At 38.8% G+C, this 21,709-nt stretch overlaps 1 protein-coding gene across 2 annotated transcripts in view; it reads left to right on the forward strand.

Moving 5' to 3' along the window:
* Nucleotides 1-21,085, forward strand: part of LOC106882021 (kelch domain-containing protein 1) — a 34,978-nt gene extending 13,893 nt beyond the window's left edge. For both annotated transcript variants that reach the window (XM_014932584.3, XM_089360891.1), the window contains 4 exons: nt 739-891; nt 10,079-10,234; nt 14,538-14,711; nt 19,979-21,085. In XM_014932584.3, coding sequence (XP_014788070.1) covers nt 739-891; nt 10,079-10,234; nt 14,538-14,711; nt 19,979-20,043 — 548 coding nt within the window. In that variant the 3' untranslated portion in view covers nt 20,044-21,085. The remainder of the gene's footprint in view (nt 1-738; nt 892-10,078; nt 10,235-14,537; nt 14,712-19,978) is intronic.
* Nucleotides 21,086-21,709: the final 624 nt, after the last annotated feature.

Raw genomic sequence — 21,709 nt, forward strand, 5'->3', positions numbered from 1 at the left:
AATACTCTGAACAACATGCAAGGCATCAATTTCGTCGGTATTGGACAGCCTGCAGAAGCTATGGGCATCACCCATTTCTCCAGTGAGTAACAAAAAAAGATAGAAAACTATGCTGATTTACTAACCTTTTTCTTATTGCTAAGGGATCAGCTGTTGAATGAAACCCATTGGGGCAAATCAAGTCATGGAGGTAGCATTGTGTAGAGACAAACACAACTGCATTAGCGTGTCAGGTTGTTTGGCTAGAGCTTGAACCCTCCTTCTGCTGTGGGTCGGTGTCCTTTTTATTTTTTTCATAATTGTGCCGGGACCACTTAGAGAACACCCAATATCCTCTGTAAAGTGGTTGGTTTAAGGAAAGGCATCCAGCTGTAGAAACCATGCCAAAACAGACAATGAAACCTGGTGTGGCTCCTGACCGTACCAGCTCCCGTCAAACTGTCCAACCTGTGCCAGCATAGAAAATGGACATTAACCCTTTAGCATTTAAACTGGCCATATCCAGCAGAAACAATCTAATGTTTTACTTGCAAACTGGCCAGTTCCAGCCTCTCACACTTACCCTACAATATTATTCTGAAAAATAATCAATTGAAATTTCATGACTACAAGATAATGCATGACTAATTCAAAACAATGTGTTATAAATAAGCATTACATTTGATGGCGTAATCTGAATGTTAAATGATGAATTGTTATATTGTTTAATTTTTTTTTTTTTTTTTTTTTTTACTGTAGAAACGGATGTCTGGTCTCAGCCTATGCATATGAATTTGGCTGTGCCATCAGCCAGAGCTGCTTCAACAATGTGTGTCTTAGGACGAGATATTATCATCTTCGGTGGTCGTGATTGCAAAGGCAGACAAAATGATGTTCATACCTACAACATAGGTAAGGCAGTTTGGTAATACTTCTATTAACAGAGCTTGAATTATGTTACGTTTTTATTTGGATTTACTGTCTTGATTGTTTTACTGGGGCCCATGATTCATTTGTAGCTTTCATTTTTGGCTAGTTTTCTGCAGTTCAATATCCTTTCTATTGCCAATCATATATACTGGGTACATTTGATCATGGCATTAGTACCAGAGAAATTATTTGTCTTTGTGAGATTCAACTTGTCTCTACTTCTTCATTTGCTCATCAGAAGGTGACAAAAGGGAATCAGTGTGTGACTGATAGGGGAGTCATGGAACAGAACCACTGATAAGGAAAGGGTGAGAGTAAAAGAAAAGTGCAGGATATTTTTGGTGAGGAGACTGGATAGAACCAGCTTGAGTGGTGGGGGGAAGATGGAGGGAACAAAGAGGGTGTACTGGAAGTGAGTGAGGGACATGAACGATGAATGATAGAGGAGGGAGTATTGTGAGAATGATGGAATATTAGAGATAGAGGAGGGAGTATTGCAAGAAAGGCGGCGAGCTGGCAGAAACGTTAGCACACCGGGCGAAATGCTTAGCGGTATTTCGTCTGCCGTTACGTTCTGAGTTCAAATTCTGTCGAGGCCGACTTTGCCTTTCATCCTTTCGGGGTCGATAAATTAAGTGCCAGTTGCACACTGGGTCGATGTAATCGATTTAATCCCTTTGTCTGTCCTTGTTTGTCCCCTCTATGTTTAGCCCCTTGTGGGCAATGAATACATAAGAGGGAGTGTTAGAAATAGAGGGAGTATTGTGAGAGTGATTGAGTATTGGAGATAGAGGAAGGAGTATTGCAAGAGGGGGAGTGTTAGAAATAGAGGGAGTATTGTGAGTGATTGAGTATTGGAGATAGAGGAAGGAGTATTGCAAGAGGGGGAGTGTGAGAAATAGAGGGAGTATTGTGAGAGTGATTGAGTATTGGAGATAGAGGAAGGAGTATTGCAAGAGGGAGAGTGTTAGAAATAGAGGGAGTATTGTGAGAGTGATTGAGTATTGGAGATAGGAGTATTGCAAGAGGGGGAGTGTTAAAGATAAAGGAGAGAATATTGCAAATATAATGGAAGAGAGAGAGAGATGGCTCTCAGTAAATAAGGGGTGATGTTAAATGTGGAGTTGACTGTGCTACCATCTCTTCTTACTTTGGTGGCTGATGATGGAAAAGAGAAAGTGGTAGTAGTGAGATACATTGTGAGTGGAGAGGAGTGATGGATACTGGAGTAATGGAAAGAGAGGGAGCAGGAAATGTAGATTTAATATGAACATGATGGTTGGGAAAAACTTAGTGTAGATATTACAGCGATTCTCTATCACCAAGAGATTCATGTTTATAGCTCTTGTGTTTGTATACAATGCATTCAACACAAGTCCTGGTCATTTATCATCGTTCAGCTGCTCACTTTGCCCCTTATCTTCCTTTGTTTTTCTCTTCTATTTGGAACATTTGTCCCTATTCTTGGCTTGATCTTATTTCAGTTTTTCTCAACTTGCTACTAACGAGCATTTAAATATTGATCATTTTATGGGCTTTACAAGGGAACCGTTGGATATTTGATACTGGGAATTGTAATTTGGGTTCACCATAGGCACAAGTGTGGCTATGTGGTAAGTTTGTTTCCCAGCCACATGGTTCAAGGTTCAATCCTACTGCTTGGCACCTTAGGTAAGTGTCTTCTACTATAGCCTCAAGCTGACCTAAGCCTTGTGAGTGGATTTGTTAGATGGAAACTGAAGTCTTTTGGTTGTGTGTCTGCGTTTGTCCCCCTACCCACCATTTGACAACTGGTGTTGGGGTGTGTATGTCCTTGTAACTTAGCAGTTTGGTGAAAGAGACTGATAGTATAAGTAACAGTATTTTGAAAATAAGTATTAGACTCGATTCATTCAACTAAAATTCACTCCAGCATGGACGCAGTCTAATGACTGAAATAAAGGGTAAATAGCAAAATGTTTCTTTTTGTCAGAAAACCTGACTCACCCTTGGTGCATAACTGGTACTAATTTGATCAAACTCCCTCTGTTGTGGAAGGATGAAAGGTAAAGTTGACCTTGGTGGGATTTGAACTCTCGATGTAAATAGATGGAACTAAATGATTGTCAGTCACCTGCCTTAAGTGCTTCTATGTAGTTGCTTATTCAGCTAACAATAGCAGCCAAATTTCCTTCAAATAATACTCTTTTAAATGACAGTCATGAGTAGATTCCCTTTGATCATAACATTTTGATCCTAATACTATGATCTGTTGATCTGGGGTTGATCTGAATTAACAGCAATAATTATTTCTAATTAAGGCACAGGGCCATTAGTTTTGAGAGGAGGGTTAGCTGATGTCATTGATACCAGTATTTGACTAGTACTTTATTTTGAGTTCAAGGATAAAAGGCAAAGCTTAGCTACCTTGGTGGTATTTGTTCCAGCTTTTTTACATTCTGAATACAAATCCTGCCAAGTATTTTTTGGGTGTTCTACCAATTCTGCCAAATCTGCCTGTGGAGAGGGAACAGTCAATTTAATCAACTGTTCCTTTCAAATTTCTGGTATTGTCTCCCTAGGTTAGAAATCAACTGCACCCCCTTCTCCATCATTCCCATTCTTGATTGCTGTTTTGTTTTGAACCCGACAAAGGTGAGTGGCAAAGTTTACCTTTGTGTTGTTTGAACTCTGGACAAAGAACCAAGAGAAATATCACAGTTGACATGAAGTTTAATGCTTAGTAACATTGCATCTACTTTTGTGTCCTTGGTTCAAGTTCCACCAAGGTCAACCTTGCCTTTTATACTTTCGGTGTTGTTAAAATAAAGTACCTGTTAAGTACTGGGGTTGATGTAATCAACTTACCCACCCCACCCTCAAATTTCAGGCTTTGTTCCAAAATTTGAAACCAATATTTCTTTCTTTCCTTCTCTTTCTCTCTCTCTCTCTCTCTCTCTCTCTCTGATTTTTCTGCTTACAACACCAAGTTTTAAATACACTGACCACTCGATTTAAAAAAAAAAATTTTTTTTTTTCTATTTTTGTACCTTAAAAGTCTTTTAGTTGGCTGACAAATACTTATGTATTGGGGTGAAGCACAACTTTGTTTTGGCTGCTTATTCAAACGAGTAACAGTAGCGACTGCTTTATTTCGAAATTTGTGCCAGTTTTGTTGTAGTTGGTGGCAAGCAAACACAAAGCAGGTCACTATGACATTAAACTTTAAAGTACATGTTGTCGTTCATGTGATAGTTGGCCTGTAATAAGTTTTGCATTTCAGAACACCTTGACATTTTTTCTGGAAAGTACTTTCACTTGTATCTGGTGTCTGTGGAGTGTTTAAAACCTCACAAAGCATTGTGTTGGGAGTGGACAAAGTATGTGCACGTGTGTGTGCGTGTGTGCACGCACCCGTATGTAAAGTGTATATGTATGTCATCTTTTTTTTTTTTTTTTTTCACTTGTCTTGGTCATCATACCATGGCCATGCTGGGGCACCGCCTTGAAATTTAGTTGAATGAATTGATGCCAGTACTCTTTTTCTTTTTTTTTCTTTTTTTTTTTTTAAATTTGTTTTTTTTAAAACCTGGTACTTATTCTGTTGGTTTTACTTTTGCTGCACTGCTAGGTTATGGAGGTGTAAACACATCGACACTGGTTGTCAAGCAGTGGTGGGACACACACACACACACACACACACACGACATACTTCTTTCAATTTCTGTCTATCAAATCCAATTACAAGGCTTTGCTAAGCCCGAGGCTATAGTAGACTCTTGCCCATGTTGCTGTGCAATGCGACTGAACTCAGAACCATATAGGTGGGAAGCAAACTTATTACCACAGAGCCACATATGTATTTACATAAAGCATGTATTTAAAGTGTGTGTGTGTGTGTGTGTGCACGTACCTAAAGTATGTGTTCCAGTATACACATGTAAATGCGTATGTACCTACATTGACTGCATATAAATGTAATACTGACCACTTTTTCATTTTGTGTTGCTGGGTTGTCCCAATGTCTGTATTTCTGTCATTTTCAGTATGAAAATTTTCTGAGTCTCATTTTTATATAAGTTTTGTGATAAATTTTCACCACAGCTTAACCAGGGTCCACCTCTCTTGGACAAATGTAGAAAGTCAGAGCTGAAATATTCTGTTGCTGGCATTGGACTATAGCCATGGCATTTTCTTGCTCCTAGTCACATTCTTATTTCTTTATTGCCCACAAGGGGCTAAACATAGAGGGAACAAACAAGGACAGACGAGCAGATTAAGTCGATTACATCAACATCAGTGCGTAACTGGTACTTAATTTATCGACCCCGAAAGGATGAAAGGCAAAGTCGACCTCGGCGGAATTTGAACTCAGAACGTAAAGACAGACGAAATACCGCTAAGCATTTCGCCCGGCGTGCTAACGTTTCTGCCAACTCGCCGCCTTTCTTGCTCCTAGTGACAATCTGTGACCGGCATAGCATTAGGGTTAGGACTTGTTTAGCTTAATGTCAACCCTGATTGTGCAGACTGTTCTATTTTTCAAAGGTGTTCCAGCTGTGACCATATTTTTTTAAGGCTATTATCAAATGCCTTCTTTTACAGCTTTTATTTCTGGTTGGTCAAGCAACCTTGAAGCAACTCCATTATCAGCTCAAGGAGGGCAGTTCATAGTTGGCCACTTGGGGGATTTGAACATAGAATATAGTGGAACAAAATTACTGTATCTTTAGTTTACCTGAAGTTTTCTACATTTTTAAATGTCTGTTTGCAGTAGTCCAGAAGGATTGATGCTTTCATTAAAGATGCCCCGCTAAGTGCAATATCTTGTATTTGTTTTGGCTTCAGAGTTCAAATCTCACTACAATCAACTTGACTTTCATCTGTGTGCGTGTATGTGAGGAAGAGAGAGATACAGTGTCATCTGGCACCTCACTGGGGCTCACAGACTAGTTGTAACTGGAAACCCTATAAGCTTGGTTACAACCTCTGTTTGCCAAAATCTTGATTTACAGCCTTCTCTTTACTGTATAAATTAATTCCTCATCTTAACACTGGAACAAGGATCCCAAATCTTTTTGCCTTTGGACACACTGGTGATGAAATTTCTAGTTTACAGGTTTTTTGATGGTCAGAGGAAGCTCATCTAGCTACCTAAATAGTGAGGGTTATCATTATGCCAGTTCGCACTAAACATAGGCTATTGTTTAGCAAAATATCATACCCAATAGTCACATGGCTTAGGGTTACAGGTGAAGCCATAGGAAGCAGCATAGTGGACATATGGTTTTGGTGACCAGTGGTGATACTAGTATGAAGCTGGACAGAGGAATTTTTGAGGCCATTGACTTGAATCACCAAGTTCTGAAGCCATTGTCTAGACCTGGTAACCATGACCAAATGATGCATAAGAAGTTAAAATTAAACTGTTTTCACCCTTTAGCATTCAGATTGCCTTGTCAAATGTATTGCTTATTTATTGACATTGTTTTGAATTAATTATTGTCATAGCTTTCAGATTTCAATGATGTGCTTGCATATATTTAGAATGATATTGTAGGGTAGATGTGAGGGGTTGGATCTGGTTAGTTAAGATAAAGCAGGCAAAATATTTGGGCCAGGTTTAAGTTAAAAATTTAGAGAAAATATAAATTATTTGTATACTGTAATTAAGAGTAACACATTTCTTAAAACTTCAAATGATATCTTTAGAATCCATGCTTGTGCCTTCCCTTGTGGTACACTGCTTGTGGGCCACTGGATTAACTGTTTAGCATTTAGATTACTGTCAAATGTAATGTTTATTTATTCATTGTTTTGAATTAATCATGCATTATCTCTTAGCTTTTGAGATTTCATTTCATTGATGCGGCTGTTCGTTTTTAGAACGACATTGTAGGGTGAGTGTAAGAAGCTAGATCTAGCTATTTTGAACATAAAATTGGTAGAATATTTGTACTGGATATAAGCAGTTTAAATGCTAAAAGGTTAAAGTAATAATCTAACAATTGCAAGGTTTTTATGTTCCTGTCTTGTTAAGGTCAAGGCATCTTTTTTATCTGTAGAATGGTTGTTTAACTCTAGGTCAGCCCTAAATAAGCAGATCTATGATTATACATTCTAGCTATGAATATCCCATTTTGTGACATTATCGTTGACCACTCTTTATTTTGTCTAAGACAATGGGATGTGATTTAAAGGGTAAGTTGGCTGCTATTTTTAGCTTATAGACACTTCTTTGTTGATTTGCAGCTGTAAATAGATATTATGTACAGCTATGCACAGCCTGTTAGCATTCAAAAGTATTTTAGAAGATTGCAATGATTGAATAGAATGACCTTATGAAACCTGCAGTGATTTGATATTGTATTTTGTGGTGAAGTTGATATTTTTCAACCTTGACCTTGTAACATTAAGTCACTAATTTGTAAGAGGGCTTTTAATGGTGGTTGAATCATCCTGAGTATTTGATTTGATTTGGCTTATTTAGGAGTGATCTTATTAACTGGTATTTAACTAGTAGTTTATTGGCTTTTGGTTGGGAGTTAAAATAGTTAAGTTCAATGATATTAGAATTTAGATGAGTGAAATATGGTTCTGAATAGAGTAAAACCTTCAGCCTGGTTCCTCTGCTGTTCTGCTCAATTTGCTTCTTTGGAATTAATTCCAGGCTTTTAGTTTCCTACGAAAATTCTTAATAAATTTGTTGTTTTAGTTTTCATATTGAGACTGCTTGAACAGACTTGTAACATGGCAGAAACTAATAAAATTTAAGAGCCATGCATGCTGATTCCATGTAAGAGGCATGCAAGCACCATGTAAGAGGCACCTATTGCACTCTGTAAAGTGGTTGACCTTAGGGCATCCAGATGTAGAAATCATGCCAAAACAGATGTCTTGGGCCTGGTGCAGCTCTCCAGCAGGCCAGCTACTGTTAAAAACTGTCCAACCCATAGGAAACATGTTAAATGATGATACATGTTTTGGACATGTTTGTAAGGTATGATCTGTCTCTGAACTTCATGGATGGAATCTGGTTCTAATCAATCATTAACCCTTTAGCATTCAAATTATTCTGTCAAATGTAAAGTTTGTGTATTCACACTCATTTTAAATTAATCGTGCATTATTTCATGATTTCAATGATGTGATTGTTTATTTTTAAAATGACACTGTAATGTAGCTATGAATGCCCATATCTGACCAGTTTGATAACAAAGCAGAATATTATGGCTGGTTTAAACACTAAAGGTTTAAGCTTTAAAAAAAAGTGGACAGTGGAGAACAGGCTTCTGACTTGGAAGTTGGGAGATTTACTTGCCAGCCAAGTGAGTTGATCTGAGTCCGTTGAAACTAAAATGATTGCAGTGTGGAAGACACATTCAACCATTTAGAAACACACAAACTGTTAACTTAAGCATTATCTGTCAAAATTTTGCACCAATTGCAATGAGTCATTGACGCAGTTCCAATGAGTCAGTAAGTTAGGAGGTCAAAGGAAAAGAGAAGAGTATGTGGAATGCAACCAAATACTGAGTTAACTGACCAATTATGAGTGCCCAACCAGAACGACTGACCTATATAGAACAAGCGGTTCATAGTCTTTGAACCTATATTACCAACGAACAATTTCATCACAAGCCAGATGTAGTGGAATGATGCAAATGACCAGGTTGCAGTTGGTGCAACAAAAATTTTCATACTAATAAGCACTTCAGTGAAGTTAAGTTTTTGTGTTTGTGAATGACTAGGAAGCCATTGAAATCAAGGTGTTGGCAGTAAGTTTAATTACAGTATAAATAGTTCAGACAGATGCTCTATTGTAGAATAAGATACTTCACTGATCTGGGTTCAAATTCTGCTGGTCATTTGGCTTTTATTCCTTGAAATTGGGATGGGGTGGAGATAATTGACAGCTGGATTAGAGATATAAGTATGATCTATTTTATGTGCAGCAGTCTTTGAAAAGCTGATTGCAAATGAATTGAGAAATTAGCTGGAAATTAGAGACTTAGTTGGTGTGTTTGAATGGCCGCTGGGTGTTAATTGTTGATGTCCCATAACTTAATGGTTCAACAAACGTAAAACAGTAAAATAAGTACATCTATCCTTGATTATCACAGTTGGTTCCAAAAGAAAAGAGAATGTGTTGAATAATAGAATATGGAGTGGTATGGAGAGCAGGTTTTGTTCCAAGACCCCCCCCCCCACAAGTTGTCCTCAGAATTGTGGATTGTCACTGTGGCATACTTTTGCAGTCAGCACAGAATCTTTCACTGGTCACTGACCAGTGATAGCAGAGATTAATTTGTGACAAGCATAACATGGTTTGCAATTGAGTGGATCAGGTTATCGTAGATCAGTGATGCGTGAGAATAGCTGTACGAGGTTTAAAAAGTACTGGGGTTGATATGGTTGACCAAACCCTTGAAGGCAGTCTCTGGCGCGACTGAAGTCATCACTGCAGTTAAAAGATGTGGCTGTAACTCAGACAGTCCAGAAGTGGTGAAGTTGGATCTCTGGATGCTGTGCCTCACAAATATGTGGTTAACAAGAATGGTTATAGTACAGATTATTTGCCAACATAACATGGCAGTTCTGGTTTAGGACGAATGTTGCTGTAATTTAGCCACAAGAGATATCGTCTCCAGCTGGCTATATGACACGATTTGTGTCTTTACCTAAATCTAAAATGTAAGGACACAGATCGTATCGTATAGCCAGCTGGAGACAATGTCTCTTGGGGCTAAATTACTGCAATATTCGTCCTAAACCAGAACTGCTATGTTATGTTGGCAAATAATCTTTAATCTAGAGTACTGTTGCAGAATATTGCTTGTTGGGAGATTTTACAAATAGTAAAGAATGATTACATTAGAGATCAATTCTAACTAGAGGAAATAATTGATGTTAAAACAAGAATTGATGAAATAAAAGTTTGTGAAGAGGCTTTAAAGAATTCTTTGTTTTTGTTTTAAAAATGGTTTGGAATGTGGCTGTTGGAATATTTCTTTTGAAATATAACTGTTGCATTAAGTAAATAGAATGAAATATAGAACCGTGTCCTTTATTAGTTTGATGGAGTGGTTGTAGATGATTTTGAATGCCTTCTGTTGCTTGATTAAACAAATCAGTTGTTTATTCTTTAATCTTGTGAAATCTACTTCACATGTCTTATTTTCAATTTCAGATACCAGAAAATGGACGCGACATCACAATCTAAAGGGGCGTAACCCAGCTGCTCGTTCCTATCACGCAGCTGTGATGATCGGTAACCGTATGGCTTTGATGGGTGGTAGGAGCCAGTCTGAAAGTCATTTTGCTGATATCCACATTTTAGATTTGGGTAAGTTCAGGTTTTTTGTTTTTTTTCAAAAAGGGTTTTCCTCAAACTATTCTTTTTTTAATAATTTTATTAAAGGTATTCTGGTGAACTACTGCTCATTTATTTTTTTCTTCTCTGAGTTTTAAGTTTAAATTATTATTATTGGGGCTGAATTAATATATTCGGTATAAGTAGAGCTAATTTAATTTTTCCTAGTCCCCATCATAAAAGATTTTGCAGGATGACAAGACAAATAAAAAAAATTTTAAAAATCGAAGTTTGGCACAGTAAAGGGGGAGTAACTCTTAACACATGAGTTCACATCCAAAATACTGCAAACCAACTCGAAAATTCTCAGTTCTTTCCTCGTGCTATAAATACGCAATTATTTTCGCTTCAGATAAAAATAATTTAAATTTCAATAAAATTTTTGTTTTTAAACAAATATTTAAATATTGATTTGTACTTGTCTTTTTGTTTTAAGACTTTCATACCAACTAAAAATATTGCCAATTTTGTTAAACACATTAACATCCACATTTATGTGGCTGGTGTTTTCGAGCGATTGGAAAGATTAAAATCAATGGAAGGATCAATGAAGAATTGGTAACTAGTAACACCAACAAATCTACCCATCTGCGATGGAGGCGTAAAATGAGGGAGGGAAGTCATAAGAGCATTATGTATTGAGAAATGTGTAAATGGACTTGATAGATTACTGAGTGATGTCTTAGAGAAATCACATTATTGTTGGTGATACAGCATTCTATTGCAGCTATATGAGATGTATTTGCTACTAAGTGACAGGTGATGACGATTCACTCCTGAACTCCCAGGCTCTGTATCATGAATGGTTATGCGGACCACTCCTGACGAAGGCAAGAGATTCTTTCGACCACTACATAAAAAGTATTTAAAAAAAAATGTTATTTAGATATATTTTTTATTTTAGTTGTTTACACTATTTCACGCTTGTTTATACTCTTATACATTCAAAGTTCACAAATCTCCTTTAAATTACGAATTATACCGTCTACAAAGAAGTTTTGTAATCCTATTCCTTTCGATAATATCAATATGATTACAAGACTTCTTTGTAGACGATGTTTTCTGTTTGGTCGACACTAATTTAGAAATTACTGGACTCCATTGCTCTACTAGTAGTGACATAACTGGTCGTGTGTAAACATCAGAGTGGGTAAAAATACACCTACACAATCTGAAGTCTGGCCCTGTGCCTTATTTGCTGTGAATGTGCAAGTGGAATCTTCAGGAATCTGCCCATCTATGATGGGAAATAAAGGGATAGTATTGCAAATGGAAACCCTCTAAATTCACCAACTATAGTGGTGGTGGTGGTGGGGGGAATCCAGAGTTAATCCTTGTTGCTGGAATTTTAACAAAAAAGAAAAAAAATCAAGAGTATTTAGTGAATATTGAGTTTCATATAAATAAATCAATCATACTTTTTCACATTTTTTTCCTGATTACCTCCTTCACAACCCTGAAAAACATCATGACCATTGTTTCAGCTGTTTGACCGCGAAAAAGGAACACAGACAGACGTAATGCCCATTATCATAATAAGTTGACTTCCTTTTGTTTTTATTAGTTATCTCCTCCTTAATTTACTTTTTTCTACCCCCGTAAACTGAACAGTTACCCTCAATATCCACTAAATACAGTATTTGCTGGTGTATTAACTGCATTTTTTTCAGATGAGAAAATCCAGGAAAAAGGGGGTGCAGTTTATATACGGGTACAAAGAAAAGTCTGTCTAAAACCCGAACATTACTTCATGTAATGATCCAAGATTCATGGGGTACTAGCTCCCCTTACAATTCTTGCTATTAAAACTGGTAAAGAAGACTGTTTAAATATTCTTATTTCAGTATCATCGTCCATTTTGTCGATCACACGCCTTTGAAGCCAACATGTGCAGGTATCGTCTCAGTTGCAGCCTCTGCTTCGATGGTGCTGCATTACTGTAGAAGAGGGACGTATGCCGGTAGAAAAGTAGCGAGAATTTCTGTAAAGACTTACCCTTTGTCCAACAAATGCACTATGATTGACAGCTGATCGCAATTTCTACTCACCTTCTGATTTACCGCGAATTACGAATTCGGTAATTCCCATGTCTATAATGTAAACAACTATTGTTTGGTGACCCGGATGTATGACTTATTTTGCCATGTAGGGAAATGAGAGAGAGAGGGAGAGCTGTGATTCATTCTTGAACGTGATTCATGAAATGTATTTAGTAGGTAAGAAGTAAATTAAAATGGAATATGAAGAATTATTTCATATAAGAGGAGATAAGTGCATTTATTCAGAATCATCTTGAACCGGGAAAGGTAAGCTTCATCACCATCACTAATGCTACGAGGGAATATAAATCAAGTCAACTGGAATTTCATTACCATACCTTAAAGTACTGGTAAGTGCACAGGTTTGTTTGTTTATTGTAATATATCTACGTAAAGAAAATCGTAATGATTGAAGGAAGCTTTCAAGCTACATCCAATTGTTTGGACTGTAATTAGCTTTACAAACTCATCTACTTCGCTCTTCAAGTTCAATGACGGTCAAGTCATCATGCTGAGACGAGCATTCACAGCCGTCTTCAAGCTCTCAGTTTCCAGGTTTGCTGATGAGTTTGGAAACTGTGCTGTGGGCTGTCACTTCAGGGTTGACGAATCTGTTGCCCAACGATGGTGCTCCAATGAAGCCACAATCAAGTTGATGCCCAAGAAGGCAGTGAGGGGCAACAAGGCACAGTGGCCGGAATTGGAGGAGAGGCTTTTCGGCTGGGTGAAGAGGATGCCGGGACTTGCGGTGTTGATACTCACCCTTAGAATCGAGGCCAAGATCACCAAATACATCGGCATCAGAGACTTCTGTTCCAGTAGATAGGCTTTCTGGTTTATGCACAGGTATGATCTGTCCATTAGGCGAGAAGACCAAGCGGTTCCAGCAGTTTATCATCAACCTGCGTAAACGGCATCAGTACTCTCTGAGCCACATTGGCAGTGCAGACCAGACTTCCCTCACATTTGATCTTCCGATGGGGAGAAGACTGGAAATTATCATGACAGGTCACGAGAAGGACAGTTTTATGGTGATGCTGGCTTTGCATGGCTGATGGAGGAGAGCTGCCACTGTATATCGTCTTCAAGAGGAAGGCTCTGCTCAAAGATGTCAAGTTTCTGGAAGGTCTCATCGTCCGAGCACAAATGAAAGGTTACATGGATCAGGCACTCATCGTGGACTGGCTTCGGATAGTGTGGGGTCGGTGCATCAGTGGACTGCATCAGAGGAGTCTCCTGGTTCTCGACGCATTTAGATGCCACAAGTCGGAAGAAACCAAGGCGAAGATATATTGTCCAAACATCGACTTGGCAATGATCCCCAGCGGGGAATGACATCCCTCCTTCAACTCTTTGATGTTACAATCAATAAACCGTTTAAGGACCATCTCGAGCACTGCTGAGAGGATTGGATGGCCAATGCAGCGAAGGAGATGACAAAGACCAGGTGCACAAAAAAAAAAAAAGACTTGGACAATCTTCGAGTGGATCCTGAAGATCTGGGAGGAAATTCCAGAAAACATCAAATGGGCTTTCCTGAAGTGCTGCATATCCAATGCGCTTGATGGCACAGATGACATCTTGTGGGAAGATGACGCTCTCTCTCCTGACTATTCTCACTTCAGTGATGACAAGGATGAACTGGCATATGTTGATGATCAACTCTGTGAGGTCTTCAATGGTTCGTCTGATGACGAAGAGTTGTTAGGCTTTGAGTGAAGCTTCTACCCATTAGGACCGCTCCTTGTTAGGACCACACATTTTCAAGAAAGAATATATAGGTCACAATATGAATAAATCATATAAACACACATAATAAAACGACGTTCTCTTATCTCTTGCATTTAAAACCTGGACTTTTTCTTCCATTAATAATTATGAATATCAGTGATTGCAGTCGGAAATGTTTAAGTTTGAAATCGTCACGAAATTGAAGTTTGTATTCATCCTACATTTCTCCCTTTCCGTTAGCCCCAGTTGTTTCTGGTTTCCCCCATGTATTTCCCCCGTCGGGGACTGAAAATCAGGGGTGTGGTTTATACACTGGCAAATACGGTAATCATACTTTTTCACGTTTTTTTTTGCTAAAAACCTTCCTGATTTCCTCCTTCATAATCCTGAAAACACTGTGACCATTGGGTCCAGCTGTTTGACAATGAAGAGGGCACAGACGGACATTATAGTAAGATGATGACATAACAAACATAACGATTTAATTGCTTTGGTTTCCATTTCAGAAAAGAACCACTGGTTACAGCCAACTGTGTTTGGTGATATCCCTTCTGCTCGGGGTCAGCATTCAGTAGTTGTGTGTGGTGATGTGTTAGTGGTCCATGGTGGCTCTTCTCAATTTGATACCACTACGATGCAATGCCAGAAACATTTCACTGACACATATGTTGCAAAAATAGGTAACTGCTTTTGATTTCTTCATTCAGTCAGCTTTGTTGTTGTTTATCTCCAATCTTAATCCCTGAAAGTGTTCACCTTTAACATTCAGATTTCTCTGTCAAATGTAATGTTTATATATTCAGATTATTTTGAATTGCGCCTGCATTGTCTCGTAGCTTTGAGATTTCAATGATGTAATAATGTATTTTTAGAATTACATTGTAGGGTAGGTGTGTGGCTGGATCTGGCCAATTTGGACGCGAATTAGGTAGAATACTTTGGCTGGACATGGTCGGTTTAAATGCTAAAGGGTTAAAGCATTGTTGGTCAACATCTGCAGAAAGGTCATGAGCTGAGATGAGATTCCAGAGGACAGATGTTAAGGGAAGGAAGAACTTGACATAACGATCAGGACCTGAATGGGACAAACATACCGAGTATTATGAGACAAGAATTAGGATATTGTAGTGTAGGTGTGAAAAGCTAGATCTGGCCAATTTGAATATAAAATCGGAAGAATATTTGGGCTGAATATGGCCAGTTTAAATGCTAAAGGGTTAAAAAAACTTCGCCCTTAACTATTTTCCTCTTCTGGTAAGGTTTTCTTACTGACCACATGGTATCAAGTCCAGTCCCACTGCTTGGTACTCGAGGCAAGTGTCTTGAATGAATTTGGTACACAGAAACTTAAAGCCTGTTGTGTGTGTGTGTGTGTTACTGTCTCCTTGACTTGACTTTACCTGATAGTTGTAAGTGAATGTCACCATCAGGTAAATGGTGTCCTGTTTCCAATCTTTTGAGACTTGTCTAGTCATGGGAGAAATATTACCGTACTTGGAAACAGGTGAGGGTTGGTGACACGAAGGGCATCCAGCCATAAAGTATCTGCCTCAGGAAATTCCGTCCAATTCATGTGAGCATGGAAAAGTGGACTTCAAAATAATGACGTAAGATGGGAGATTTGACTATTTCTAGCTGATTGATTGTCCATCTAGATGCTCCCTTGTCTCAGTTGGTATTATAACTGACCCTTTTTATTGTTGCCATAGTTTGTAGGTTTCCAATGTTTGTTGATTTTACTTGACTCAGTCTTCTCAAGCATGGCGTGTCGCCCGACAATTCAAAGGTACTTTTTAAATGGGCTGGTTATGCGACACTGGTATAAGCTACAGCTGTGATCTCACTTTACTTTCCGGGTCTTAATCAGCATATCTCCAGAGGTCTTGGTCTTTCGTCATACCTTTGTGAGGCTCAATGTTCAAAGGTCATGCTTCACCACCTCATTCCATGTCTTCCTGGGTCTACCTCTTCCACAGGTTTCTTCCACTGTTATGGAGTGACACTTCTTCACACAGCTCTCCTCATCCATACGCAGCACATGACCATACCAGCCCAGTTGTCCCTCTTGCACACCACATCTGATGCTTCTTGTGTCCAACATTTCTCAGGGCGCTTACAGTCTGTCATGTGTGCACACTGATATTACACATCCAGTGGATCATACTAGCTTAATTTCTTTCAAGCCTACTTATGTCTTCAGCAGTCATGGCCCATGTTTCACTGCCGTGTTGCATGGCAGTTCGCGCACATGCATCATACAATTTACCTTTCACTCTGAGCGAGGGGCCCTTTGTCACCAGTGGAGGTAGGAGCTTTCTGAACTTTGCCCAGGCTATTTTCACTCTAGTGGCAATGCTCTCCGAGCATCCACCCCACCCACTACAGACTTGGTCACCTTCGTAGCAGAAGCTATCAAACTACTTCTAGTTTCTCCCCCTGGCATCTGATGGAATCTGTTTTCTGAGCATCTGTGGTGTTTGTTTCCCCTGTGCATCTGCTACACACAAAAAGTTATCATCCCGGTTAACCTTCCTTTGATGTTGCTGCACCTCTTATGCATCCATAGCTTACACATGGGACATCTTATGAAGTTTCTACCTACACCTTTTCTACAGATTGAGCAGGGCCATCTAACTGAAGGGGTTTGTGATGTGTTCGCCTTCCTACTAACTAGGACTTTGGTTTCTGCAACATTGACTCTAAAGCTCTTCGATTCTAAATCCTGCTTCCACACCTGAAATTTCTTTAGTTCTGGTAGTGATTCCACTATGAGAGTAAGGTAATCAGCATAGAGGAGCTCCGAAGGGCAACCTGTCTTGAATTATAAGAGGGAGCTGAGAGCTGATCCTTGGTGAACCCCTACTTCTACCTGGAATTCACTATACTCATTGCCGATCCTTACCTTACTAATGGCATCCCTGTACAGTTCTTAATGACCATTCGTCAATCCTCAGTTTCCGCATCGCTCACCCGATAAGGGATCGAGGGGACCCTGTCAAAGGCTTTTTCCAAGTCAACAAAAGTCAAGTATAGGGGTTTATCTTTGGCTAGGTATTTCTCCTGCAGTTGCCTTACCAGGAATATAGTGTCAGTGGTGCTTCTACCTGGCACAAAACCGAATTGCATCTCATCTAAGCAGGCTCTCTCCCTAATTAGTGCTATGACCCTCTCCGTCACCTTCATCACCTGATCCAGCAGTTTGATACCCTTGTAGTTATTTCTACCTTAAGCATCACCTTTACCTTTGTAGCAGTTGACTATAGTGCTGCTACACCAGTCATTGGGTATGACTCCTTCATGAACTATCTGGTTTACAAGGTAGGCCATGACCCACACCACCAGATATTTTAAGCATCTCAGCGGTGATTCCTGATGAGCCAGGTGCTTTTCCCGTCTTCATATCCTTTATTGCTTTGTCTACCAGGATGCTGTCGATTCGGGTAGCTGGTCCCTCTCCTGCGTCAACATTTTAGCAGACTCTCCTCCCACTTATTCTCCACATTCAGCAGCCTTTCATAATGGCTTCTTCAAACCTTTTTCTTTGCAGAATCATTGAAAGCAAATGCACCATCATCCATGCAGACACATTTCTCTCCCGTAACATCACAATTTTCTCTCACACCATCTTGCAATCCAAAATACTTCAGTTCTCTAGTCCTCAAGTCACTGAACATTGGAAAACTTCTTTTTTTTCTGCTTCTCTCTTGGCTATATGTACCTGTTGCCCAGCCTTCCTTCTGGCTATCTGGTACAATTCTGTTACCCACTACTCTTCCACGTTTTTCAGGCCTGTTTCTTTGCTCTAGTGACCTTGTCTACTGTACTATTCCACCACCACGTTACTCTAGGTCTGCAAGGGACTTTGCACCAGCTGCAAATTTAGTCTGTGGTGCTCAGTAAGTTGTCCTGTTGGAATTTCCAGTTAACCTCTCTGTCCAAAGTCTGTAGTTCCTCCTTATCAAATTTCTCAATGAGGATGTCCGTAAATCTCTGATCATGTGAAGGGTTCTTTAGCTTCCAAATCCTTTTCTGGATTGGTTTGCTTCTTGGCATCCTTTTGGCCTTGAGTCTAAAGTCACTAATAACTAGTCTATGCTGAGAGGGTCTTTGTATTTAAGAGCAGATAGGGTCTGGTGAGGATGAAATCAATCTGGCTAGCAGAGTCACCTGATTAATAGGTTATCAGGTGGCTGTCTGGCTTCCTAAAGTTAGTGTTGCAGATTAATAGGTTGCATGCATCACGGAATTCCAGTAGCCTAGTTCCCTCTTCGTTTTGGGAACCAATTCCATGGCCCCCGTGAACACCATGAATGAATGCTCTTCGTCACACCGACTACTTCTGTGTTCTGTGGGTGGTTTATTGTAATTCCAATACAGATTTCCATATCCTTGTGGAAAATAAAAGGACTTATGACCTTACTTTTGTCTCCTCATCGTCGTCAATTAGCATCTTGTTTCCATGCTGGCATGGATTGGATGGTTTGACTGAAACTGGCAAGCTAAAGAGCGGCACCAAGTTCCAGTCTGATACCCTTCCTAATGCCAATCACTCCAAGTGTGGTTGGCATATATTCAAAACATGTTCTTCATATATCTGACACTAATTGTGACTGGTGGCTTGCATCCTGTTGGATGCAAAATTGTGATGTTACGGGAGAGAAATGTGTCTGCATGGATGATGGTGCATTTGCTTTCAATGATTCTGCAAAGAAAAAGGCTTGGGGAAGCCATTATGAAAGGCTGCTGAATGTGGAGAATAAGTGGGAGGAGGTAATGGCAGTGAGTTGTCAGAATTGTTGGCACATTGGATCAAATGCTCAGTGGCATTTCTTCCAGCTTTTTATGTTCTGAGCTCAAATTTTTCTTTCAGGGTTAATAAAATAAGTACCAGCTAAGCATTGGGGTCCAATGTTTCTCAATCATCTTTTACCTCTGGACTCCTTTTATTTTTATTTTACTTGGATGTACCCTCCTAGCCATTTAATGTTTAAAAAATCTTTTGCTTTTATAATTAAATATTATTAGGTATTTGGCAGATGCTGGTGTCACGCAAATGGCACCTGTGCCGGTAGCACATAAATGCACCCACTACACTCTCGGAGTGGTTGGCGTTAGGAAGGGCATCCAGCTGTAGAAAACCATGCCAAAGTAGACGAGCCTGGAGCAGCCTTCCAGTGTGCCAGCCTGGTCAAACTGTACAACCTATGGACAACTGATGTTAAATGATGATGATAAAAAAATTGAAATATTTTGTGTATTGTAGAAATATAAGCAATTATTGCAGACAAATTTTAACAATCTTATATAGACCCCCCCCTCCACAAGGGCCATATGGACCTTGGTTGAGACCCACTGGACTAGTCCATTCTTCCTTAATTACTGGCCTTGTGCTAAAATTTGAAACAGTTACCTGGTATATGTACAATTATATGAAGTGAAACATAGGGTATTAAATTCACAGTAAACTCAGTTTTTGCAGTGGATTTCAAATTGTTGAGATTTGAGTTGGTTGGTTGTCCAAAATTGAATCCATGCAGCCATTTCAGACAGAATATGGTTTAACCCCAGATTGACTCGACTCTATTTTCTGAAATTCTACGATGAATGACAATCCATCTCTTTCATTCAGTCTAGGACTGCATTAAATCACCAGCCTTTCTTTAAAGTGTGGTTTTGAAGGAGCTTTGGCTGTTGTTTCTAGCAATTTGAATAACCTTGTACAGGATCCCTCAACTTATGACAGTTGTCTGGCTCCACGTCTTCCTAGACTGAGTAGACTTACTGGTTGTTCCAGTCATGACCATCATGTAGGAAACACAATTTGACTTTTGGATGTAATTAAGTTTGACTGTTATTTCTAGCACATTCAGAGACTTCTTAGAAGCTCTGTAGTTGTTTGTTGTTGTTATTGTCTGCATAAGAAATTTTTTTTTCTGATTCTCTTCAGATACAATTCTTGAAGGAGTTGCTAAAGAAACAACTGAAATAAAAAGTCCGCAGGTGGAAAGCTGATTCTGGAGATTTAAAGCTGTACAAGAATTCTAAGGATGACACACTACCATATTTCCACTGTTGACCGTTTTCTTGAAGCTGTGGTTCAGCCCTAAATAACTTAAACAGCATTCACAGTGCACTGTTTGGCAATTTGTAACTAATTTCTTCCTGAGAGACTAAAGTCTAAAAAAAAAAAAATCAAAAAACACAAAACCAAACAATTTTTCAGTTGATGTGATGTCCTATCATCACATTTGTTACTTAATGTATCAGTTCTGATATTGAACTGTTATCAAACTAGTATTGAACTGGTGTAAATAACTGTGTAACAATTTATGTCCTTGTTATTTCCTATTTGCTGACCCCTAAACAGTGTGAAAAATGGCTAATATTTCCTTCAAATTTTGCTTTTGTTACATTTCTTCAAACCCCAAAGAATCCCTCTCAACACATGGCTATGAAGCTCCCTCACTGCTCATGATCAGAGATGCACATTTTGTCATCCACTGAGGGGACATGCTCGAGTGGTTAAGGTCAATCAACTGTGGTATTGAGCAGAATATTTGCTGTATTTCTGCTTCAGCAACCCTGTGCTGAATCTGTCTGAAATGCAATGGAAAATAGTTTAGTTTTAAAACATTGATGTCCAGGTCACAAAAGCAAAGTTTGAAGGGAATAGTAGTCACTTCCTTTGATTTCTTGATAGAAGCAAATAGGAAATAACACTTACTGACCAAAGACAAAAAAAGATAAAAATTTTGTTACACTGTGTAATTGGCAAAACATCTCTACCTCCTCCTTTCGAATGAAATGATTCTAATCTTTTGATATAAAGGGACAATGTATTTTAGAAAAAAAAACCCTTTTCTTTAACCAAAATTGATACCAGTTGATTTGTTTCATTTATTGGAAGAGTTTATGTCTAGAATAACCATTTTCTAAAACTCGGAATCTGAAGGAAATTTTGTAAATAAGTCTTGCATTTAAAAAGGAATATTGAAGTAATTCGTAGAACAACCATTTTTTCATAATAAAACTGATATGCTTTAATTGCTATAAATACTGTTTCTTTTTTTTTTTTTTTTTTTTAGTTTAACCTTCCATTGGAAATCACAAGATGCATTGCGTTGGTCTTCTGCTGTCAAGGCTAACCAGTTTCTATTCTAGGTTCAGTAGTTCTTAAGAAATGTCAAGGTGCCCTGTGTTGTAGAACCCTTTAGCATTCAGATTACTCTGCTAAAATGTAAAGCTTATTTATTCACATTGTTTTGAATTAATCCTGCATTATTTCATAGCTGCAAGATTTTAGTGATGTGACTTTATTTTTAGAAGGACAATGTAGGGTTAGTGTGAGAGGCTGAATCTGGCCCATTTGAACATAAATTGGGTAGAATATGTGGGCTTGATACGGTCAGTTTAACTGCTAAAGGATTAAAAAAGAAAAAAATTTAGGATCCACTTGGTATATGTTCAATGTGCTGGAAAGCATATTAAGGTGTGGGATTCATCATCATCATCGTTTAACATCCGCTTTCCATGCTAGCATGGGTTGGACGATTTGACTGAGGACTGGTGAAACCGGATGGCAACACCAGGCTCCAGTCTAATTTGGCAGAGTTTCTACAGCTGGATGCCCTTCCTAACGCCGTGAATAAAATTCTTGAAAGTTCAAATGCGTTCTGTG

This window comes from Octopus bimaculoides, chromosome 12 (assembly GCF_046866305.1).
Source record: "Octopus bimaculoides isolate indiv1 chromosome 12, ASM4686630v1, whole genome shotgun sequence".
Lineage (NCBI taxonomy): Eukaryota > Metazoa > Mollusca > Cephalopoda > Octopoda > Octopodidae > Octopus > Octopus bimaculoides.